The sequence below is a fragment of the Mytilus galloprovincialis genome, chromosome 7 (genome assembly GCF_965363235.1).
Source record: "Mytilus galloprovincialis chromosome 7, xbMytGall1.hap1.1, whole genome shotgun sequence".
Lineage (NCBI taxonomy): Eukaryota > Metazoa > Mollusca > Bivalvia > Mytilida > Mytilidae > Mytilus > Mytilus galloprovincialis.
The window spans coordinates 51662048-51689246 of NC_134844.1; the positions used below are offsets into that span (position 1 = coordinate 51662048).

At 32.1% G+C, this 27199-nt stretch overlaps 1 protein-coding gene across 1 annotated transcript; it reads left to right on the top strand.

Moving 5' to 3' along the window:
• The first annotated feature begins 1522 nt into the window (after window positions 1-1522).
• LOC143081750 (uncharacterized) lies at window positions 1523-13429 on the top strand. The gene is made up of 4 exons (XM_076257469.1): window positions 1523-1671; window positions 5902-6105; window positions 8343-8421; window positions 12927-13429. The coding sequence occupies exons 2-4, from the start codon at window positions 6021-6023 to the stop codon at window positions 13285-13287; spliced, it is 525 nt and encodes a 174-aa protein (XP_076113584.1). The 5' UTR covers window positions 1523-1671; window positions 5902-6020; the 3' UTR covers window positions 13288-13429.
• The last annotated feature ends 13770 nt before the right edge of the window (window positions 13430-27199 follow it).

Here is a 27199-nt window from a genome sequence, read left to right on the forward strand (position 1 = left end):
TTTAGTTAAATGTCATAATCAACTACTATTATATTATCTAATGGTCTATGACCGTAAACACGTGTTGTTTAGGAGTTAAAGCGCGAGGGGAATATTCTAGTCAACGTTTTATTCTATTATCAACCACAACCATGTTGAACTTAAATGGCACTTACTCTAATATAACCGACTTATCTTGTTATTATGACATCCCTAGGGATTTGTAAAGCACTTAACTTAAATATTTAGCTTTGAGTGTTCCGATGAAGGTAAATTAAGAAAAGCGCTTCGGACGCAAGAAGTTATCAAACGTGTTGTTTCTAAAAAAAATTACTAAATATATTTTTAACACTGTATTATAGCTGTTTGTGGAAATACGTCTTTAAATAGAAGGTGTCGTTTTATTTTCATTCAGTGAATATCAGTGAGCAGGTACATTTTGGAAATTGCTTAAGTGTTTCTGGAGGCAGAGACAAGCATTTTGCGACACTACCATGTAACACACCCGCATCACCACTTTGTACAGGTAAACCATTATATTGTATGAAATATAGTCAATAAGAACGTCATATTGCATATTTCTATTAGATAAATTAATTTAAATGTGTTTTATTGAACCGTTTTCTCGTACAATATATTGATTCTGATGTAACAGGAAAATTGATATATATTTGACATAATAATTAAAATTGATCTAATTATTCGGTGATAAAAAAAAAAAACTTTGTGTCTATATACTGCTCGGAGGGGCCACTAAAAACTTGATTTTAAAGTCATAAGAAACCTTAAACTAAAAAAAATAATGCATATGTTTTTTTATAACTCAATGGACATGATGGATAGTTTTCATTACAAAACTTATGTACATATACTTTTTTCTGAAGAAAATTCTTTAAAATTTTGTCATATTAAGAAGAAGTTTACTTTATTTTAATTGCTTCCGTATGCAAAGTGACCGAAGTGTGACCAATCGCGTAAAAATCCGGTGATCGCAATACGCATGGATGTCCTTAAAATAGACTATTATCTGCTTGTAAATGTTAAACACGTGCTCAATATCAATGCCTTTTTGTTGATTGTTGACAAACAGGTGACAATCGTGAAACTTCGGCTTAAAAATACGAACTTTAATTACCTGCCATATTTTCACAACAACACTGTCCGATTGGAAAAAACATCGACGATTATACGAAATTTATGCAAAAAAATGATAAAATCGTGCACAGAAGACTAAGTTTATGATGTTTGTATGCATTGGTTCAGAATTGGAATAACATTATTTTTCACCGGTCACTCGTATCTTATGACTTAAAGATATTATGCATGTTTTGTGCACTTGATATTTAAAAAATAAAGATAAAGAATATGCAAAAAAAGAAAATTCATAACGTAATATCTGCAGTAAATTGATGTGTGTGGCCTAATACACAAATTCTGTTTTTCCTGTATGATTATCATAATTTTATTTATCTATAAACATTCTTACAACTGCGTGATGAACTCTTATTTAGTAATATAAATCTGTTTCAGACTTACACGTTGTCAGTAATAAGGTATCTTGGATTAATTCAATTACACAATGTCTGCCTAGTGCTCCAGTCTCATATATTTCGTACAAACAGTCATACACATGGCGTGTCGGTCAGTTATGGCTGGCTAATATTAGGAGACCAATATTCCAACAGCCGCCAGGTATGTATCGTATTTGTGTTGTAATCTGTTTCCTGTAATGGTTATTGTGTCTTTTTTTCTTCCTATCTTTTTTTTTTTAAATTAAAACGACAAAACAAATTAAAAGCCTTAAAACAAATTATTAGATATTTACACTAACGACTCTTGTTTATAAATATTATGTCTTTATATATTTCAGTAATTTGTTTTACCGTTTTGTTTTGTATACTGTTGTATTTTTTCGCTTCTTCTTTGTCTGTTTATGCCAAGACATTTTCAGTTTATAATCGGCAAATGCGTTCTAATGACCATTCTGTATTAAGTCTTTCCTTTTTAATAAACTAGAAGATATATGTACATGAACGACCTAGTTTTGACTACATGCAACGAGTGTCAAACACCATGTACACCTTTACACTTATCCGAGAACAAGAATTTGCCAATAATTCGCTCCTACATACTTTTATTCTGAAAATTTCAATTGTATGAAGTAAAAATGTCTAAAAGTATCAAGAAGATTTTTTTTTATAAGTTGCTATAAATCATATTGATAGTGAGTTAACATTTTTTATGTATTTTTCTTAAATATACTCATAAATAAAATCAGAAGAAATAAGGAATTAAAACTATACACTACTTGCTGATAAGAGAATCATTATGATACATGCATTTAAAACTTTAATAGAATAAATCAATTACACGACAGTCTCAAATAAGTTCACTTGATGGAATCAAAATCGTCTGGAGCAGTGATTTAAATCTTAAATACATAATCTCAGTTCCAAACACTATTACTGTACAACTATACGAACATAGTCGCAAAATTTATTATCACAGCATAAATCAAAGTTGTCAAATATTATTTAAACCACAACTCTCAATCCCATTCTTTTGTTGTTATCTATCTAAATAATACGTGTGTGCAACTAAACCAAATACATCTGTTCAATTCTGTCATTGCTAATTTGAATTTAAACAATTTAAAATGAAGAAAGGGCTATTAACGACCTAATAATCAAGCATCGCGTTTTAAACATAAAGGTAGACAAGCCGTATACAACTTCTTAAATTGTACTATAAAATGTTTGTCATCTTAATTACGCGATATAGTGTTCCTTTTATTAGTCCTTGTACATTGTTAAGTCACTTTTTGGGTAATATACTTATGGCGTGGCTCGATACTCATAAATCCCGCGATTGTGTTGTTGTACTATGGTCAATTTTGTATTTTTGTTTTTTACGTTTGCTAATTTACTTTGGAAGGAAAATATAAAGTGTCTAAATGTCATTTTGTTATTCTTTTTAGAAATATATATTTGTTTAAATAGTAATTGAGATTACATAACAACGTTTGATGAAGAACCATGAGTTTTGACATGTTTACTTAGTATAATGTCTGTTTGTTTTGCTCAATTATTGATGTCAATATAATAAAATGACATTCGATTGTCATACAAATCGGATGTATAGCTTGCTTTAAAAAGAATTTTAATCCACCATTTTTATACATTGGAAGTTGCGTGTACAGATGTATGGCAGTTTAATTCGTTTGATTTGTTTGAGCTTTTGAGTTTGCCTATTTCGAAAAAGGCTGTCGGTTTTGATTTTCTCCCATGGAGTACTGTTAGGGACATGCAAAGAAACAAATATATATTGTGCGCTCAAAATAATATTCTGTGCGCACAACATAATTTATTTTGCTTACAATTTAAGTATATTGTGCACATATCATACAAAATTGTGCCCACAGTTTAAATATATATTTCGCGCACAATTTGAGTATAACAGTTTTCAATTGACCATGACCTCATTTCATGGAACATTGAAAAGGGTTACGTTTTCGTGGCTAAGTCAACAACTCAGATGCCATATGCAATAGTTCTTCTGCATTTGGTTGTATTGGACGATTTAGATGTCTATATGTACAACTGGTGAGTGTATGGCCTGAAAGGGTTTATCTCACGTTGACATCATGAACATTGAACATTAAATCTAAATATTATTTTAATTTAATGCTTGGGATATAAAATATCGTTTTTTACTTTCAACATAAATTCGATTATGAACCCAAGAACAGGCCAGACGTGTTTGTGTGTCCCCTCGTGTTGTTTAGTATATATATGCCAACTTATTTATTATAAAATTGAGAATGGAAATGGGGACTTTGTCAAATTTAAAGAGAAATCAATTGGATGTGTTTTATTGATATTATCCTATTAGACCATAGACAATAATTTCCCTTTTTGAAATTGAATGTAATCAAATTTCCAAATCTCGAACAGCGGTACCTAATTGTTTTTATTTATAAGTTTTGTGTCTTTTCTTCATTTGAATACACCCATGTTTAATAATTTTTACAAGTTATTTCTTTTTGTGACGTGTCAGCTTTGTCACTGTTTTGTAGATGATTGCTCGTTTATAAACGTGTTTAAACTATGACAGTTTATGTTTGCCTGTTTCAAGTCAAGAGTCCGTAATTCAAAGCTTGCATCGATACCCGTCTGTCAAATTTGTTTTGTTGATTGTTTCATTGTATGAGCTATTGTTTATATTTAGTTGTCTCATTGACAATCGTACCGATCGCGACCAATAGGTCTACAAGTGTATTTGAATAATTGATACACCAAAACGGACCATATTTGGAACAATGAATCATACTTGCTTCGTTGGTTTTCAAAATATTCCACTGAGTTATACATTTTAATTGACTATTCCTAAATTGCATAGAAATATTTCAATTTCATAATGTAAACGAACAACATTATGTTAAATTTTATAATAAAATCGATCAAAACACGATACTTTTGACCAGAATGAAACTTAAACTTAACGTGATTGTCGTTTATTGCTGTGGTTCACAGATGTTTATCGTTTTGTAATAGTCATTTTTGTGGCTTTTATAGTATGCAGTTTGGTGTGAACCAACGCTCCGTGATAAAGACTGTACTATTGTACTTTAACCTATAATAATTCTTAAGGACCTCCGTGTAGTATTTACATTATACAATTACAGCATTGATGCCTGCTTTGTTAAAGTTTCTAATTACGTGTATTTGTTAACGTTATACCTGTCTATTATTCCGTATTTGTATACACCTGGCAAACCCATGTATGGGTATATATCACTTTTTAGTATTTAAAAATTATAATATGAGCAGTTTAAAAAAATGTTAGAAACACATTTTTTGTGACATTTGTGGACAGACAGGAGACACTATTACAGCCAACTCCTGAATATTAACTAGGGGTGTATATTCGAAATTGCAGCGCTGCTGGAATGTTTTTCCATAGAGATGACGAGATTATAATAAGGTAGCTTTAACACATCACTTTTGTCATAATGTTTTTTTAAGTAGGAATCATATCTTTCATCGTAAACCCGTGTCCAACTGACACTCATTGTGACTTTATAGACATTACTCTTAATATTTAAGGTATAGTTATCAGACCTTATATTTTGCCTTATATATGGTTTGCTTCATTGCTAGTTATATGGGATAGAAGTGATCAATACAGAGAGTATTTATCAAAGAATTCTGTGATCAAGCATCATGTATATTATAGCTTAATTTGAACTGGATTAACTTTCATCAGGAACGTTTTAAGGCCACATTTTTGAAGGCTAATTATGGTTAGGAACCGTGACAGTTGACGCACAAAATTTACATAGCTACCGAGCTCTTAGCTCTTAAATTTAAAACTTTAACTTTGATAAACACACAACTCACAAAAGGAAACAAAAATACTTTGTATTCCTGACTTGACATACTTTTTTAAAATTGTTATTTGGAGAGAGAGTTGTCTCATAAGAACTCACACCACATCTTCCTATATCTATTGATACAAGCATTTGCTTCTGTAGAAAATGATAAATTAAACCTGGTTTTACAGCTAGCCGAAATTTAAGCCAATAACAAAACACAATAAAATACAAAATGCCAAATCCCTCAGGGACTCGCTTTGCTTGATGCAGTTAAAACATAATTTATAATGTTGACCCCTTTTACCACTTTTGGAGAAATCCTTAATGATAGGGGAGAAGTACTTGGTTCTCTACAAGCCATTCCCCCTGACTCTGGAATGCATAGAATACAAACAAGGGTTCATTCAGAAAATTTCTTTCTACTTGACTGGTCATAAATGTTAGCTAATTTTCACTGTCAGAATAAGAAGACAAGTGGATAACAATTCTGTATCAAAAACAGGCAAATATCATCTGAAATATATAGTAAACAATAACTTAATTTATAGAGTTGAATCCAGAATATTGCGTCGCCTTGGTAGTGCGTAACGAGGATCATAAAGTACAAAAATATGTGTTGCCATGTACTAGGAAATTGCCAGCTTTATGTATACGTAGTAATACGAAAATGACATCTATCGAAGAAAACACATCAACAATTGCGGATGAAACTTCTCCTGGTTTGGATTCAAAAGAACGAACGGGTTCGAGTAGTAAGTCTTTTACTACATAAGTTTATAGTATTTTCGGTTCTATTTCAATCTCATATTACTGTTAACTATATATATATATAATTAGTTACGTTATATCAACTACAACAAATAAGATCTTCTAAATATATAACGAGAACATTGCAAAACAAATCATTATTCCGTTCTGTGGGTTTCCAATGTTGCAATGTGGTTTATAACTAGATTAGCTTTTCCATATGCTCCACAAACTTCCAGAATACCTATTTTATCCCTTTTGTTTGTTTGACTTTGTGGTGTGATCAAAACTCTTCTTTTAGTTTTTATTCATAATAGTTTGTTATTGTTGTGTATATTTTTGGTCATGTAATTGTTATTCTTATTTCACGCAAAATATTGCTCCTTTTATTTTGTATCCTCTACTTTTATCACCAATAGATTTATGTCACCCACGGTTAGTGGATATTTCCTGTTGACATCAGACATGGGTTAATGAAAATCTGCTATTGCAATTGACTCTAATTGATTACAATTTCTCAAGTAACTAAATAGTATCTGTAATTAATAAATTGAGCATTTTTTTTTTCAATTACAAGTTTAAAATAATGAACTACATAGCCAAAATTGTCTGCAATTGACAATTACATTACACTCACAGTTTAATTACTTTTAAAAATTGAATTTGATAAAATGAATCTTGCACTTTAAAAAAAAGATAAAAAGCCATGACTTTAGTAAAAGTTGTCAGCTGACACAGCACAGCTAGCACAGTTTTTTTTTTTTTTTAGTATAACCATAAGAGATGGGTTTTTTTATTGAATGAACCAAAAAGAAAAAAAAAAGAAAAATTGAAGTTCATAGAAACATGTCTTAATTTTTGTTTTAAAAACCCATTTCCTAGTAACTATCTTAAATCGTAATAAACTTGTCACTTACATGTATATTCAGCTAAATATTGTTAGACATTGATTTAACATAATATAATATCTGGATATTTGTGTTATTGTTAACTTAATAATTACCGTTTTTCCCACAGTTATATTTGCGTTTTCAGAAGGAAAAGGTATTGTGATCAAAAAGGAAAGCGCTTAAATTATAGGACGTGTATCTTTCTTATTGTATAATTCTTAATGAAATACATTATATTAAGTATAAGATTTTAATGGATAATAACTACAAAATATTTATTTTTTATCATTTTGAGTATTTAATCAAACAAGACCCCTAGTACTAACGATACCTGATGGACAAAGTATTATGTGCACTTAGGATTTATCTGAAGATCTTATTTGTTATAGTTAATATAACGGAACTAATTATATGTACAAAGTGATTGGAAGGCAATTAAATACATTGGTAAAAAAGTTGAATATTAATCGTAATTTAATTGAAAAATGTTTTATTGTAATTGAATGTAATTAATTACTTTAGAAAGTAATTGACCCATGTCTGATTGACATCATATGTCAGTTTTGCCAGTAATAAAAGAAATTTGCAAGACGAAGACCTAAGATACTGCCAAGTAGAAAAAAAGACCCGACTAAGCACTATTTAATTTTGATAAATATTGAAAATAAAAAGGAACAGTACATGCACAGTTTGATTCATATCGTTACCTTAGTCGAAAAGTAGTCATTGCGGATCGGTTTGAACTCCATTTTGCGACAACAGAAATAGCATCACCTATCACATTGAAAAATCCATGATTTTGCCAAGGCCTGCATATTGCAAAACTCTGATTGTGGCCCTATTTTACTCCATGATTTTTCTTCAGAAACACTAAGATTAAATTTTGGTTTGTGACATATCTTATTTTATTCCATACTTTCTTAGTAATGTTATGTCATCATTTTCTTTAGTTATTGTCTTTATTTCATTCTCTTTATGAACACTCAATGAACACTCGATTGTAGTGGACGTCTTGTTATACCTCCCTTTGATTTGTATGTCTTTTATTTCTTTCAATGTTCCCCATACAGTCTAGATAAATATTTATAAACAAAGATACTATGACTAGTTAAAAATGCTGCAAGATGCTAATGGAACGAAAAAAAAACGAAAGACGAAGAAAAGAAAAAAATAATACACGGAAAACTAAAAACATAGCGACACGAACCCTACCGAATTATGGGTAGTTTAAAGTGTACATAATACAGTGATATCATTATTGGTTGATAAGCAGCAGTAGATTTTGAATATTTAATGGATAAAATCAACACTTACATTAGCAAAAAATGATTTATACCTTTATATGCTTTTAGATATTCTACTGATAGTGCTGATTATAACAGCCGTTCTTGCTGTTGCAGTTCTTATTTTAGTGATCGTGTTATGTATAAGGTATAATTTTTGTATGCATGATTATCAAATAAAATGCTAACTGTACACATAGGGTCTAAAAGAACGCATGATAAGACCAACTGTAATGACAATTAGTATAGAAGCATGTAATACATAGTTATTAGGTTATATTACGGATTACAAATGTGCCGGGGTTTGCGATTGGATAACAACAAAGAGATGTCAGTATATATTTAGGAAACTGCCGGGGTATTTACGACGATTTTATCCCCAATTGGAACATCCAAAACGTCATCATAACACGGGTAACTTTTTGACTTAGTCAAATGTTATACAAAACAATAAGGAATGTCATGAATGTCAGAGACTCACAGATGGAAAGTAATGACGTACATCAGTCAATAATACATTTTCAATTCAAAATCACGCAATTTACACTTTAAATAATCAAATTTAATGATAAAAGTGTTATTATAAATTATTACATACAGGATAAAATTATTTTTACAGCAAATTACAAATCCTTCACGTATGCCGAACATATCAGGTTGGGTTTCGCAATGTGTGTTGTAAAACACAAAGCCACACACACATACAAACACAAAATATGAAATGTAAAACGTTATTGAAAATTTTTCCCAGTTAAGATAAAAAAAAAAGGTGAATTTATAAATGGATTACTCAAAATATTAAGTAACAATAAACATGATGTAATGAATATACATGCTGCAAAATGAATGTTTAACAAATAGGCATACCTGCACTGGAAAAAATATTAAGACAGAGGTAATGCAGCATGTATATTCATATTCATATTTTGTATGTGTGGGTGGCTTTGTGGAAAGACCTTCGATTTTCTCTGGATATTTGGTTTTAATTTTTATTAATAATGTTCTTGATACCCTGATGGAGTAATTGCTCCTGAATGTAACGCATTCAATTTAATTTATCGTTTCTTGAATAAAGTACATGATAAATCCAAATATGTTTTTTGCTGAATATTGGGTACCATATTATGACCTTGATAAACGTCAACTGAATTTGATCGCGCGTTTATAAAAATAGTAGCCATTTTTGCCAAAAATGGGAGCGCTTATAATCTTTCGTACTTTAGGTAGAAGTATATAAAATAGTGTTGTTTTAATCAGTGTGTACAAAGCTTTTATAAAAGACTGGACGTGCCCTTAGATATATAGAAACCATATATTTTTGAATTTGTAGAAATAAACCTATGATTAGGCCCATTCGTAACTTAGAGTATAATTTTTAAATTTGATGTAAAAATACCTTCAACTGTTCTCTGGAAAATAGGTGTTGAACTGTTATTTTATTTTGTTATGCCTTGACCAAAATATTTAAAAAAAGGCACTAGCTGTCAAAATCCAGTTGACCGATTTGACTAAAGATATCATATTTGATTTATTACAATGTCAAACATTTATACAAATTATAAAATGTCGAAAATAAACCATTTCCAAGACATCTGCTGGTTTAAATCGTCATTTTGTGTGTATGTTAGTCTATACGCCATCTAATTATTACCGAGTTGTCCTCCGAAGTTCATATAAGCGATATAAACATAAACATATATATACATGTAGATAGACAGAAACACGGTCAATTAATTTTCTCTAGGTTGGTCTAATTTCGTTTTATTGATTAAAAACATATGTTAATCATCGTTTTTACCTGTATAAGAATGATTTTGTTGTGAATCGAATGAGTCATTCAAATGATGTACTTTTATTTCACTTTAATTATTGACATGCTTTTCCTTTAAATAACTCATTATATTAACTGATCACACACCATTCATGCATTACTTTAGGGATTAAATTGAGTTCACATTCATACGGGTTCCACGAGGTCGAATTATTCACTTGCAAGTGATTATTTCTTCTTCAATGTTTCTTAGCTTATTTTGACAAAATTGACCGTACTGGCTGCTAAAAGCGAATTATTATATCGCTATTTTAATTTCGTGTGTGATTGATCAAAGAACATCACATATAAGATTATTGTATTATATATCGTATAGCTAGTGCCACTTTGATGGCCGTAATAAGTGATTTGTTTGATTTCGTCATCTATGCGTTCGAGTTTACCTTTCTTACCGTTCTGTACAAACTACAACTTCCTTTTGAATTACAGTCATATGTGCATTTAGTGTGTAAATCATGAACAACTGCCTATACTGTACAGAGATATTTGATAAAAATTATCTCATTTCAAATTTAAATACAAGTACTAGTATATAAACCGGGATGTGGTATTCAGTACGTAGGTGAAACTGGCCGATAATAGATGGTGACGTTCCCTTGTCCCCATCTAACGGTGTTTATATATCTCAACTTGTACGATTCGCTCGTGTATGCAACAATGTTTTAGATTTTAACGAGCGAAATTTATTAAGTATTAAGTATTAAGTATTACTGAAAAATTATTACACCAGGGTTTTGATATCACAAACTAGTCAACACATTTACTAAATTTTATCATCGGTATAAGGACATCATTCGTAAATATAGCTCAACATGCAGACTTCTTATACGTTCAGGTATTTCACATCCAATTTTTTATGGAAATATTCTTTATAAAGCACAAAAATGTCAGTATTCACCTCAGAAACTAACAAAACCTTGAAATAGACTTTTCAAGAAGGGATATAGTTACGATACTGTTGTCAGGTCATTAAAGATTGCTTATTTTGGCGTTAATATTGATTCACTTATAGGGTCTTTGCATCGGAACTAAACACATTTATTCAAAAAACAGTTATTGGCATGACACGGGTTATGTACTTCTCATATATGTTATGATGGTATGATACTAAACCCCAAACGGAAAGGAGTGTGCCTGATATTCATATTATGAAATCATAATCTTTCAATCAGTTTAACTGAAGTCTGGAGCTGGCATGTCAGTTAACTGCTAGTAGTCTGTTGTTTTTTATGCATTATTTCATTTTGTTTATTTTATGCATTATTTCATTTTGTTTATTTTATTTGGTTACATCTCCTGACATCAGACTCGGACTTCTCTTGAATTGAATTTTAAATGTGCGTATTGTTATGCATTTACTTTTCTACATTGGCTAGAGGTATAGGGGGAGGGTTGAGATCTCATAAACATGTTTAACCCCGCCGCATTTTTGCGCCTGTCCCAAGTCAGGAGACTCTGGCCTTTGTTAGTCTTGTATTTTTTTGTTTTAGTTTCTTGTGTACAATTTGGAAATAAGTATGGCGTTCATTATCACTGAACTAGACGTACGTATTTGTTTAGGGGCCAGCTGAAGGACGCCTCCGGGTGCGGGAATTTCTTGCTACATTGAAGACCTGTTGGTGACCTTCTGCTGTTGTTTTTGTATATGGTCGGGTTGTTGTCTCTTTGACACATTCCCCATTTCCATTCTCAATTTTATTAATTGTGACTCTTGGTTTTGTGAATTTTTGTCACTTTAGATTTACGACTTTCTGTCGTGTCATTTTTTTCCAGTAACGTTCTTACCGTTTACCAATATTAAACACGACAAACTTTACACAGATACAAACATGTGCACAATGCCTACTAGAGGACCTGAAAATAAAATTAAGTGACAATAATTCATTAGTTATCATTAAGCAATAAATGCTCATATTTTGCCCATTACAAAAGGGCGAATAAATCGTCGTTCTTGCCTCACCCCGTCATAATGGCAAACAACAAATAGACGGTCGAGTGATTTCATCTTTATAACATGATCAAGATACTAGTAAGTAATTAAAAGCTTACTAGCTAATTCATGTACTTAAATTTACAAAGTATTTAGTACAGGTTCCAACTCCCTGAGCCAAGGTTTAACGTTTAAATCATGTAACGTCACAGTATTCAAATTCCATCTACTACCCAAATTGCACCTATTTAGCACAAATAGCAGCGAAAATATTACAAAGTTTCGTCGAGCCTAAACAGTTTGTACTTTTATGATTTGATACTTCATGTATGCACGTCTTTCAACTAAGGTTAAAATACTGAAATATCCACAAATTTTGTTGTAAATATCAGCAGATCTAGTAGTCACTAAAAAAAGGACAATATATGGAAACGTCGTATTCGACGTCCACAAAAAAGATTTTTTTAGGAAATGAGAATATAAAATATTTTGGAAGCATAAACTTCGTATAAAAATTAATTAAAGTAAAAATATCTTTCAAACGTTTTCAATAAAAACACGAAACATGTGTTTTTCGATTTTTAAGAATATGAAACTCCTGAAACAGAATCATGGATCGTTTGGAGGCTGCTTCAAGCCCATTTTCTATGACGTAATATGGATTCAAAATTCAATAGTAGGAACTATATACATGTAGTAAATAAGGATACATTTTAATACAAAACAAACACAGAATGCTGGGGTTATATTGATCTTGATCAATAAATACAGAAAACGCGATTTGAATGTTATACATCATAATCACCATGTTAATACAATTGTACTGCTGTATGATTGTTATAATGTCAAAACATCTATTGTATGATAATGTTCTTTATTGCTTTGTATTCAGACAGAAATCATTGCGGTCTGGACCTCGCTCATTGATTGTTCCGAACAATGAAGTAACATACGCTCAGGTCAACAAGCCTACAAAAGAGAAAACACCTGTCCATGCTGAAGAACCGACTAGAAACAACACAGCCGACGAGACCTATGATCACATGGAACGTCATCGACTCAGTCAGAATCAGGTTCCATCTGAGAGTAATTATGATACCATGCAGTCTGTTGGAAATGGAGAATTGGAAAATGACTATGATGTCACAAGTGGAACAGACAGACCAAGGCAAATTGTCGTTGATGACAATGCAGAATATAGCCACATGGAAGGTGAAGTTGAATATCAGGAAATAAAAGTTGTGACGACATAAGGACATTACTTTGTAATACACGAGTACTGCGTTTGCATTTCGGCAGTACTGGTATTATTGCTTTTTTATATAATAATCATCACTATAGAATTGTGTCAAATAGCTTTGCTAATTTCATTTTTATGATACAAAATTTAAGAGACTAAATTTTTTTTTTTTAATGTGCGGTTTATGTTTTCAAAGGATGTTTGTTGTAAGACGTTCAATTTGTGTGACCAGATATTGTTATTAGATGTATTAGTGTCATCAATATAAGAGTTGGTTTGTATAAAGGAATATTTATCTAGTGAGTTTTAGTATGAAAAAATTAAATCTCACATCTAAAATACTTATTTTTCGTATTTTATATTCACCGATTTGCAAATGTATATATTAGACCGTTGGTTTTCCCGTTTGAATGGTTTTACACTAGTAATTTTGGGGCCCTTTATAGCTTGTTGTTCGGTGTGAGCTAAGGCTCCGTGTTGAAGGCCGTACTTTAACCTATAATGGTTTACTTTTTAAATTGTTATTTGTATGGAGAGTTGTCTCATTGGCACTCACACCACATCTTCCTATATCTATATTAATATGTGTCTAGTATGTAAAAGTGGGCACTCTTAAACTTTCTCTAACCGTTATGTTGAGATTAAAAACTGCATGGATAGTACACCGAGTGTATGACAACTGAACCACGCTCTATGCACGTTACAGAAGTTTGCATCATTCTGTGAGAGGTCTTACATATGGCTGTTATGATGGAATCGATGTTTATCCTGGCAAGTCCGCGCTTTCCAGTCAAAAGGTTTTAGTGATTAGTGACACGCACATACATTTCCCATTCTAATGTGTTGTAACGCAAGAAGGATGTGTTATTTACATTATAAGTGCATATTAGCAGTCCGAAGTCACTGCATGGTATTTAACAAAGAGATAAACGAGAACCGTAAACATGTATATAGATTTGAACAGTGGTGTAGAAAACATCACAAACAAGTGAAAAAATCAGTCAGGAATCGCTTGGCTCGTGTTTACTTGGTTCAGTCCTGAGATCTTAAAAACATGTTTGATCCCGCCGCAATTTAGCGCCTGTCCAAAGTCATGGGCCTCTGTCCATTGTTAGTCTGGTATGATTTTTAATTTTAGTTTCTTGTTTTTCATTCAAAGTTTAGTATGACGTCCATTCTCACTGAACTAGTATGCATATTTGTTAAGGGGCCATCTGAATGACGCATCCGGGTGCGGAAGTTTCTCGCTACATTGAAGACCCATTGGTGGCCTTCGGCTGTTGTCTGCTCTATGGTCGGGTTGTTCTTAATTTTGATAAATAAGCAAAAAATGATTATCACTTGATTTTAGGCACACGTCAAGATATCATGAATAGTATTTTTTATTCTGACGTACTGTTTCACTATTGGCACATGTTAGTGTAAGGATTTTGCGTCAACACGCATGGTTAACCCCGCCTTATTATGTATTTGCCTTTCCTAAGTTATGAACCAGCAGTTAAAAGGTAGTCGTTTTTTGTTATACATCATATTTGTTTTCATATTTTGTTTGAATCATAACTTATGTGGTAAGTTTTCTCATTTAAATTGTTGTACATTTGTCATTTTGAGGGCTGCCACATTTTGTATGTGTCTGTTCTTGGTCAAAAGCCTTTAATTCAGTTGTAGCCGTTTGTTGTTTTGATATATTTGTTTTTGTTCATTGTTTTGATCATAAATCGGGCCGTTGTTTTTTTCATTTAAAGTGCATGTTTTACATTTGTCATTTCGAGGACTAATTTTGTGGTATTGGTTTTGATAAATGTCGAAGGCGTAACGGTGACTTATTTTGTATAACAGTTGTTAACTTCTATGCCATTCATTCTCTGTTGGAGAGTTGTATCATTGGCAATCATACCGTATCTTCTTATTTTATATTTAGTCTTACCAGGGTCTTTTTTCATTTCATTTGTAACAGTTTAAGAAAACATAATAAAAATAAAAACATCATAATTTTTGCAATCATTAAATATACAGTATGAGTGTGTTTTCCTTACAATCTAAAGGTCGTATAACATTGTCATTCTGTATAAAGTATACATGGACAAGGGAAACTCAATTTTGTTTAATTAAAAAAGACAGCATTTTAAGATATATTCGAGAACATATGTTGCTCTGACTTATACTAGGCTTTCAGAATTAAATTAGGTGTATGTTTTGTATTTATAACAGTGTTATACTTACACTGTAGATATAACGTGCATCAGTCAAATCAATAAATTCCCACTGTGATATTGCTTCTTTTTTTATTTGTTGTTACTTGTATACCGAAAAGTGGTATATACGTTGTAAGAAAAAATCTGTTTATCCTGCAATCAGCCTACTATTGAACAAAACAGGTACACAAATGTGCATTTTTTTCGACATACATAACAATGTACATATTGTAATGCATATTATATATTTGATATGTATTCAAACATAAAATGTTGTATACTCGAGTATGAGCGAGTCTCTTTTCTCATCTTGTTTCTGAATCGTGCACAATTTAATTTATACTTTTTGACAAAGTGCATATATTTGTTTATGTATTTGATATGTGTTTCTAAGATTAAATGCTGTATACTATTTGGTATGTTCGATGGTTTTTGTTATACCCTGTCATTGTCCTAATGTATGTGTAACCATTTTCTGAAGGTCTTTGTACTCCTAAACACACAGATAGAGATAAAACATACGTTATCAGTATCATTATATCACACTGCAAACAGAAAACAAACTCAACTCTTTTCTTTGGAGTGAGTAGAAACAAATAATGATAATTTTGGACGCCCGACGGTACAGAAATATTTTAAATCACGCAAGAAAATTCAATCTGTTCGATGTTTTTAAACTCAAATAACTCTCTTAGACTTATTTGTATACAGTGATGGACCAGTTAGCTAGAAATTCAATTGAATAAACGATTTGTATAGATTTAATCGCATTTTTATCACTAATTTTTACTCTGAAATTTAATCTTAAAATTGTGTATCTCCCTATCAAAATATACAGAGGGATACACTATACATTATTTTTTTCATGAATAACCAAACTTCCAAAATTGCTAAAGGTGAAGCTAAATAGATAAACACCTTTTATGCTTTTGTTATTATTACAAGGTAAAACGTATGTCTATGAGCTGGATTTCGTTCAATATCGTAGCGGCTACATTGGGCTACGTAGATGTATGACTATTGACCGTGTAGCTAGCTTAGCTGCTACATATATATTGATAGCAGCTAGGCTTGCTTTTCGTTCAGTAGATAAACAACTACGTGACACTACGTAGCCGCTACGATATTGAACGCAACCCAGATAAACCAAAAAAAGTCAGATAATCAGAAGACGTGTTACATCCACAATTATTGTTTTTAGGAATATAATCGTCTTATTTCTTGTTTTTCCTTCATCGAAAGAAACACAACAGATACCCCTTCCTCAATTACCAATACCCATTACGCAAACAAGTTGACTGCACAACATATTACAATCATCAGTAACATCCAACTCCCCAGAATACCAAAATATAAAAACAGACAACATACAACAAATATATCTAATTCAGGTACACAACGCATTGAGCATTAATAGTTTTAACATGCTCACAAACCTTCGCGTTTATATATATAAAGCACCTCAAAACATTGCATGACCTGTACTTCGCCAATATCAACAGGATAACATGATGATGAAAATCAATAACTGCCCGGTACATAATTTGAAACCAGGATCAAAACCACTGGGGTAAAGCTGATGACCGTAACTGCATTCACGGTCATCCCAAGATGTCGGATGAAATTTTAGGTCAGTATTTGTATTGTCTGTTTAAGTGTTTCTAAAGCATTTTCGTTACAAAGCATACATTGGTACGATGTAAATTTGTAAAAGATTCACACGGAATCAACAAATTTCTACCAAGAAATGTGTATGAAACAGGATCAGCGATTCATAACAAGGCTGACCGTAATTGGCTAAAAGATGACCGTAATTTGTGAAGGATGCCCGTAACTTTTAAAGGATGACGGTCAATTTAAAAAAATATTCATATTTGTATTCATAACTGTTTGTTGAGTTTGTCTCAATAGTGGCTCGTTTAGCGGTTATACATATATTGTCTCAATTTCTTTTCAACTATTTGCCGTTTATAGATTATGACAATGATAGTAAATTGAATATTTCTCGTAAATTTATTTTTATTGATAACAACGTTAAAATTTTATTACAAATCAAATATTTTTTTTTCCAATCAGGGTCCCAAAGCGGATATTTACAATTACCAATAATGATAGTATATGCAACAAATATTGTACATTTTATAACGTGACTGATATTGCAAATGACAAATGCAAATAGCATAAATAACAAAAATACATTAAAAGTACTCCCCCATCCTTCCTTATTATCATTATTATTACTATGTGCAGCAATACACAACAAAAAAAAAAAAAACACACAAAAAGTAAAGTTTGAACAGACTTACATTATTATTCATAAAGATGGAAATTGGTTCATCTGTAGGAGGAAGAAAGTCATACCATGACGATTTATACTGAAAACATAGAGATTTGAATGCTGGTATGCATCTTGTAATAAAGGAAATTAGTTTAATTTTTCTAGTCTAAGCCAATAACTCAAAATAGACCTCGCTAATTAAAAGTACAGTGGAAACAGACCAAGTTCAGATAAGGCTGCAAAATATGTGTTTTTATTTGTGCACACCCAAAATGAATTTACAAAATTTACTGTGTAGCTTTTCACAAGTTAAATTTGAAAAAAAATTATCCATGCAAATTAGTTGTTTTCCATATCTTAATTTTGCTATCAAGAGATTGAATGAGCTCCAAATTTCACTTCCATAGAAAAGAACAAGCTTAATAGCATGATCCAAAACATGCATAAAGTACTAGTTTTTAAGGATTTAGAGATAATATTATTTGCATGGTCTAGAGATTTTTCCAAATAGTTAGGAAAATCTTAAACAGGTTAGGACTAAGGTTATCTCCTTGTATAACTCCCAACTGTATAGGCCCGGAAGAATATAATACAAATTGACAGCGATACGTCGAAAAGTTGAAGAAAAAACCCATTGATTACACATACGATTATCCAGCGGAATCAGATTAAAATCTTTACATCTGCTATTAATACATAAACAGTCCCTTGACAACACCGATTCCAATGGAACTTCAAAATCTATTCTGAATTCAGTTGGTTTGACTGAGATTCAACATTCCGACATTTAGTAACAAATGAAAAGCAACATGTTCAGTAAATATTCCATTAGATAAGGATTTCAATACGGAAATGAAATCTCTGTATCGCCCTATCTTTTTAGTTTTGCTTCAATGTTTGGCAATAGTTCATAAATATAAAAAAAAAAGAGATGTGGTATAATTGCCAATTAGACAACTCTCTAAACACAAATGCTAAAAGACAACTCTCCACTGGAGACCAAAATGACACAGAAATCAACAACTATAGGTCACCGGACGGTCTTCAACAATGAGTAAAGTACATGTTTCATACACATTTATCGGTAATAATATGTGATTTCCGTGTGATTCTTTTATACATTTACATCGTACCAATGTATGCTGTGTAAAGAAAATGCTGTAGAAACACTTAAACCGACAATACAAATACTGACCTAATTTTTCATCCGACATCTTGGGATGACCGTGAATGCAGTTACGGTCATCAGCTTTACCCCAGTGAAAACGAGCTCGTTACATTAACAGGTATTTACATGGTCATATTCTCATTGGACTTTATTCTTCTTCTTAATGTTTGCATGTATAATTTTTATCAACTCTTGAAAGTAGTATTCAAATTTCTAAACTTTTAATTTGTAATGTTTGTCGCTGGACCGATTAAACTTATTGAACGAGAATTAACTGTACAATTAAGGGACATTCAAGAAAGTGTGACACGATAAGTCGGTAATGACTGCACGCAAAAACATGTAGGAGAGGCAGAAAAACACCAACTCGTGAAATAAATAGACTACTAGACCATGTATATTCTGCGACACATTCTTAAGAGTAAAGGCTAAATTGCTGAAATATTTGCACCTTAAATTTAATAGCAAAACTTATATTTAGCTTTTTTTTTTCAATATAAAAAATGCTCCCTTTATTTCAACCTATTATAAATGCACACAAAACTTTATGAATCAACATAATTATCATTGACTTTACTGAAACCTTTTTATTCAATTTATTGACTACCTAGAAACTAACGATTTTACCTGTTTAAACAAGTTCACGGTTTAAATCGTAAACAAGAAAACAAACATACAATTGAAAATCGAATTAACATTTAGATATTTGGTAATTGATGATTGTTGACAGTGTATCATTATTTTCAATGTATTATTATAATAACAGATTAAACTGCAATATGACTACACAGCTCTGCAATGAGTTGAAGGCATATTACGTTACAAGTCTCATAACGAGAGAAACACATATCGATCAGAATCTTGAGCGGCCTATAAAAATAAGTATCATAAAATAAGTTGATTTTATGTTTAATTATTAAATTCCTGTAAATCAACATCGTTATATAATAATAATACTGAACCACCCCCCAAGCACACCATATCATTTACTGTCACAGTTTCTTTGGAATAACGATAACAATCAAAATTCTAAATTGAGAACATGACCTTGACCTTCGACCTTGACCTCAATTTCCTTCAAATAGACCATTGACTTCATTTTAAAACACTGTAGGCCTCTACGACTTATAACCTATGAATGTATCCAACAAATCGCCTATCTTAAATTTCAAAGGGAAATAACTCCCATTAGATGTCTTCCGATCACTCAAGTCAAAATCTACCAAATCATTTTAAGAGTAGACGAACAATTTGGTGAAAACAGTTTGCCTAAATCTTTTACAGTTTTAGAGATATAGCGATACAAGAAAAAGGGGAGACGGGGAGATAACTCCTATAAGAATAAGTGTTCGGTCACACAGGATGAGTTTTGAAAATCCATTACTGTACAACATCATTGGCAAAAAATCCATTCGATATGTTGGAAGACAAAAAAGCATCTCAGACGGCAGAAGAAAAAAATAAATAATTAAAAACCAATTGTTCAGAGAATAGTTGAAGGTCTTTCAACCAATAAGGATCTATTTTGATATGAAAATATTAAGATTCAGTTGAAAATGTCAGTTCCTATGGCTTTATGATGTATAAATATGAATTTTAAGCAAAGGTCAAAATCTAGAACGTCCCATTAACCTAGGACTTTGAACGCAATTTCAAGGTCACAGACTAAACATCTCAAAACAAAAAAAACACTAGTTCCTTAATACGTATGGTTCATGAGTCATATAACTTTACCCATAATTCTAAATATAAGAGGGGCGAACACTCCCATTTATTGTCTACGCACCCTTGCAACCAAAATTTATAAGTTACGACATGTCGCAACTAACAATTTAGTAAAAATAATTTGTCGATATCTTATAAGGTTAAAGAAAATAGGTAAAAACAAGCCAAAAATCTAAATTTAGACCTTGACCTAATTTTCATTTTCTTGGACCAAGGATCTTAAATTTAAAGACCTTAGGTCTCTATCACTTATGGTTTTCCAGTTTGAAATACATTTCAAAATTTCAAATAAAAAAGGGAAATAACTCTCATATGGAATTTCTATACGGCTTCGGTCAAAATGAAAGAGAACATTCTGAGGATATAACGAGCAATTTGGAAAAATAAATTTGTCGGTTTCTTATACGGTTGCAAAGCCTTAGTGATAACAAGAAAAACAGTGTTGTGGAGATAACTCTTTTATGGGAAAGTATTTGGTTAAGCAGAGTTGGTTTCAAAAGCGTAAAACTGTTCGATAGTATATTCCAAATTTCTAAGCGACATCTTGCGAAACAGAAAAACAGCGAAGGAAAAAAATTAGGGGGAAGAAAAAAATAAAATAAATAATAATAATAATCAGAACAAAACCAATACTCTTTCAACCGAAAAGTTTGAAAGACCTAATAATCAAAAGAAAAACAAAAGGTCTTTTATGTATATAGAAAAATAACAAAAAAGTAACAAATCCATACAGTACGTCGAATATTTATCATTGATGTTCGGTTGCAAATTGAGATTTTTTTATACTTGAATTCAAGGCGTAGTTATTCATTTTATCTCATTGACCATTAAATGCGAAGAACTTTATTTTTTCAACGTCGCTTTTCTTATGCTGCAACATCATCCCACATGTGCGATGTCTGGCAACACCCATTGTCGTATTACGTCAGAGAAGTGAAATTATCAGATGTATTTCACATTTTATTTTTGTTTTTCATTTAATCAGCCAGGTTTAGTCTTAGTCCTGAATATTTTTTTAATATCCCAGCAAGAAAAAGGGTTATCAAAAAAGTTTTAGAATAGGGGAAAACTTTATGAAATTCTTAACACACATAACTTTTAGGGGTTTGGACTATAAATCAAAAACACAACCTTTTTATTTTCAAATGTGCATACCAGGTCATAGGATTGTTCCTGATATTTATAAATACACTTGATCGCGCTGGTATAAGTAGTTCTGAAGGCTTACATGTAAAAAAAACGGAAATCGCTATTTAAATTTGCTTTCGATGAATCTTTTTTCGCTGTTTAACGAAATTAAAAACATATAAACATAAATGCAGGGACAAATTAGAAATGGGAAAACAAATTTCCTATGCTATTTCTTAATATATACATAAGTTAAGTGACGGGCGTATTATAAGAGTAAGGAAACCTCGTATATTTCACAACGAGACATCGGAGTTAAAATAACGTAGATGAAATCAATTATAGGTCACTGTTCGGCATTCGACAATGTTGTGCATTGAAAAGATACGAACTATACACTGGAGTGTCCCATAGAAATTTCAAAATATCTTTGTTTAATATAGGCAACAGTAGTATACCGTTGTACAAAGGTCACAAATCGATAAGCATATCTTTTGGCCCCTACTCAGGTTCTTGGCACAGGTTACACATCGCTGATATCACAAATTATGATGATAAACGAACACGCATAATCACATAATCATAGTTTCTTAATAATTAGAAACTAAGGTTTCAACTCCATCAGGCAAAACTGGCTTTAGATGAATTTGGCTATTTATTTTAGGTATTTGTTACACATAGCTTTTCTACGGTTTCGGTACTTATCCATCTCCGGATTTCAAATGTTTGGCTTTGAGCGTTCCTGATGAAGGTTAATCCAGAAAAGCGCTTCGGACGCAAGAAATTATTACACGTGCTGTTTTCAATATTTGACCTCACTGGGTCGATACCTCTGCTGGTGGACTATCAGTCCCGAGGGTATCATCACCGCAGTAGTCCATACTTCTTTCTTCGGTGCTGACATGATTTAACAAACATCATTAAAATTTTCCGTTATAAATTTAGAAATTATTAAGAAACTAAGGTTTCAACTCCCTCAGGCAAAGTTGGCTTTAGATAAATTTGGCTATTCATTTTAGGTATTTTTTTACATATAGCTCTTCAACGGTTTCGGTACTTATCCATCTTCGGATTTCAAATGTTTGGCTTTGAGCGTTCCTGATGAAGGTAAATCCAGAAAAGCGCTTCAGACGCAAGAAATTATTTAACGTGCTGTTTTCAATTTTTAATGTATACACTTAAAATGACTTCAACATCTTATTCTAATTTTATTCATCAGGGTTTAATCTATATCCACCTTAAAAGGTACATGCAGAGACCAATTGTGTAATGCAAACCGTGAAATGTGATTTACAACAATAAATAATATGTCAAATTTTATGATACTATTGCAATATCCTTTATAATCATTACGTCATCTGATCTTTTAATTACCGAACGTGACTTATTCCCGATAGTGACTGTTTTGCTGAGTGTGTATTTGCATTGCTATAAGACGTGTCATGGTACGTTTCATCCAAAAGTTATGTATTTAGTTTTAATGTTATATTTGTTATTCTCATCGGATGTTGTCAAATGTCTTATTTTGTTTGTAATTGTAAATCTTACTATGTTTCTGTTGTATTCGCATGTTATGATACAGATATTTAATCAACCAGTTCATATATTAGACTTTTGTTTGGAAATTAATACGATACATTTGGTTTACAGTTTGATTTAGTAGAAACATTGGCATAGCTAGATAATACAATTAATTATCTAATTACCACCACAATTTTATATTTATAAGTATTGCAATTTTCATTGTTATTAATAAATTGTATATCAGTTTTACATACCTTATCTTGAATTCTATCCTTTTTCTATCCTATTATTTGAATCTTTTATAAAGTTGCTGTTTTCAAAAGTATGAATTATTCTTAATACTAAGGATGTTCTTATTCCAGGCAAACACTTAAGCTGTATTAGGCACAACATTTTTTGAAGTTTGGTCCGCAATGCTCTTTAACTTTGAACTTGTTTTGGCTTTCGATCTTTTTAATCTGGACGTCACTGGTTAGTCTAAGGTAGATGTAACACTTGTCTGGCGTATTGAACTATACATATGGTACCTTTGTATATATATTATTCGTGTGTTTTTCTGTCCTATATGTTCTCATATTCTATTTGTATTGTAGTCCTGTCATGTAATGTTGTCACTTACATGTTATATTTAACATTGCCATAAAAGCCGGAGGTATGACTAGCCACCAAACAAGGTTCAACCCACCATGCTTTTTTTTTCTAAAAATGTCCTGTACCAAGTCAGAAACATGACCTTTTTATATTTTAGTTCGTTTCTGTGTGTTTTACATTTTAGTGTTGTATTTCTGTTGTGTCGTAGTTCTCTTCTTGTATTTGATGTATTTCCCTCAGTTTAAGTTTGTAATCAGGTTTTAGCGAATTACCTGTCTATTTATATTTTAAAAGTAACGTCTTTAAAGTTGACATTGATATTTTATTGTTTTCTAGCAATGTGTAGTTTACTATCCATATCTGTATAGTGAAAAATCCTAAAGGGATCTTAGTCGCCATTTTAAATAGCCTACTCTTGTTTGAATAACTAATATTTAAATTTCACGGCAAAAGCAACGTAACTGGCAAACGTGTCGTTTTTTCAAAAAAAATGTTTTCTTTTTTTCTGCGGTAATTTTTCCGCATTGGAGCACCCGTGTTATTCGGTAGTTAACTCTAAAGCCCTTTCTTTAAAAGATTAAAATTCACATTAATATCAAAGAAAAGGTGGCAGGGGCAACTGAAAAATAACCAAAAATGTAAGTGGTATTGAAAAATCGGGGTCAGTTTGGTCCAGTTCTGTCGGAAAAAGCTCAAACATCATAATTGGGGCTTGTAACTAATGTGAAAGTCAATAATGGGAACATCATTCCCTATTCATTCAACTTTTGACTCTTGGTAATGCATCTTCTAATAGCTATCAAAGGTACCAGGTTTATAACTTGATACGCCAGACTTGCGTTTCTTTACATCAGACTCATCGGTAACGCTCAGATCAAAACTGTTGTCAGTTATGAAACGCATAAACGAAACAAGTAAATCAGTAGGAAACCCTATTTTTTATTACTAATTCGTTCCACAAAATAATTTTTCTTATCAGCTACAACGAATAATCAAAACTATAAACAGAGCAGAAAACAAACCAAAGCCACAAATTGGTCTTCAACACAGCGAGAAGACGGTCTTCAGATGTCAAAAAGTGACGTCACACGTAACTCTGAGACATATAAATGAACCAAACTAATTTAAATGAAAAACTTTTCAATTTACAAACGATTCCGACAGGCACAAAAATGCAGCTGGGTAAAACAGGTTTTATAAGATATTAAACCACAGCTAGAACATTCTGACACACATTAAATGCTTAATGCATTGGTTAATAAACCACTTTCACGTTATGTCCTTCTCCGGAAAACGCAGTCAACTATGCGCATTAACGTCTCCAATTACCAGATATAGCGCTTCGCCAGTATCCATTACTTAATCAGAAAGCAATACTAGTATATGGAATTTGTATTTGCTTAATAATTCGTATAATATAGCATAATACTTTTTTCAAAAACTCGATCAACATGGTAACGGGAAAGATGATGCCCCTAAACGCACGAATGATGTTCACTCAAATCAAAAGACAGAAATTCAACGAACTCGAAAGTGGTATATTGGTTTGTGTGAATTTTTGTAAATTATACACTCCACGATAAGTTAAGCACCACCAAATTTAATTTCGAAATAATTATTTTCTAAATTATTTTTTTTATAAAAGTAATACTATATTTTAAACCTGTAAACAATAGGTAACTTTTAAATACAGGTAAAAGTCAATCGATTACATTTTGATTGTTCAAAGCCAGTTTTAACAACCTGTCTTGTGTGTTTTTTACGCGTTACTGTTTTTGACTAAACACAAATGATTTTAGCACGTGCATTTCGCACTTGAATTAGCCATTGATATCAAACTTTTAAGATGGCAAGACGAAAACTGAGTATTGCGGAATGCTGGCAAGTTGAAGGTATGGCAAATACAGGTCTAAGTGGCCGTAGAATAGCGGTCCATTTTGGTGTTATCCACACTGTGATTATCAGGCTCGTGCAGAGAAACCGACAGACAGGGTTTGTTGAAGACCACCCTAGAGCAGGCAGACCACGTAAAACTACTCTTAGAGAAGACAGAAATCTTTCCCGGTAAGCAAGATTGAAACCTTTCTCGTCTGCTGATCAGCTTCGTAGACTTTGGCCTATTGGGGGTAGAGTAAGTGTGCGGACTGTGATACGTAGGTTGCATAGTTTCCGTCTAAGGGCTCGGAGGCCAAAAAAGCGCCCGGAATAAACTTTAAGACACCGTAGAGCAAGACTACAGTGAGCTAGGAACCATCGCCGATGGACTTTACGCAGCTGGAGAAGAATTCACTGGTCCGATGAAAGTAGTTTCTTGCTGAAGCCGGTCGACGACAGAACACGTGTTTGGAGGGAAAGAAACACCGCATATCGGGACAATATCATTCTTGGTACAACAGCTTTCGGTGGCGGCGGTGTAACAGTATGGGGATGTTTTTCCCATGACTGTAAGCTTGATATGCATGTTCTTCACGGTACCCTGAATGGACAAAGGTACCGAGATGACATCCTGAACATCATTGTATCGCCTCATTTTGACAATCACGAGTAAGCTGATAGACCGGTCTTTTAAGATGACAATGCGATACCTCACCGCGCACGAATTGTCAACGCATACCTGACGTCGGAATCAATAGACATTTTACCTTGGCCAGCCATGTCACCTGACATGAACCCAATTGAACATGTATGGGACTTTATCGGCCGTAAACTTAACCAGAGACAACCAAAATATGCAACAATACCAGAATTGAGGGTCGCTTTGGTTCAGGAATGGCAGAGATTTCCACAGTATAGGCTACGACGACTTGTGCAAGGAATGAGGAGACGTGTATTGAATCTCTACCGGAAGCGCAGAAGCTATACACGATATTGACTTTATGAACCTTAATTGACAGTAAATGTATACTTGACTGTTTTCCAAAAAGTTCAAAACTGTATCACTATTTGAAGGTAATGAAAAGGATCAACAAATTAAAACATTTTATAGGGATTTTAACTTGTTGTTTTTAACGTAAAATTGAAAGTTCCCTTCACACAGCAGAAAGCATAAAAAACCCTAACTTTTATTTGTTTTATACTGCACAACATTTACATTTTATTGAACCAATGTCAACACGATTAACTCTTATTCAAAAATATTGAATTTTTCGATTTGAAAATTTCTTATTGATAAAAATATGGGTGGTGCTTAACTTATGGCGGAGTGTATAGATATACTGTTTAGGATTTTATTAGTAAAATATGTGAATGTCAGTCAAATAATTGTTTAGGAATATGACAGCTTATACCCCTGTAATTAAAGCAAATGAGTGAAAAC

Coding starts and splice junctions, on each gene's coding strand:
- LOC143081750 (XM_076257469.1), top strand. CDS start 6,021: ATGACATCTATCGAAGAAAACACATCAACAATTGCGGATGAAACTTCT. Junction 6,106..8,342: donor AGAACGAACGGGTTCGAGTA/GTAAGTCTTTTA, acceptor ATATGCTTTTAG/ATATTCTACTGATAGTGCTG. Junction 8,422..12,926: donor GTGATCGTGTTATGTATAAG/GTATAATTTTTG, acceptor CTTTGTATTCAG/ACAGAAATCATTGCGGTCTG.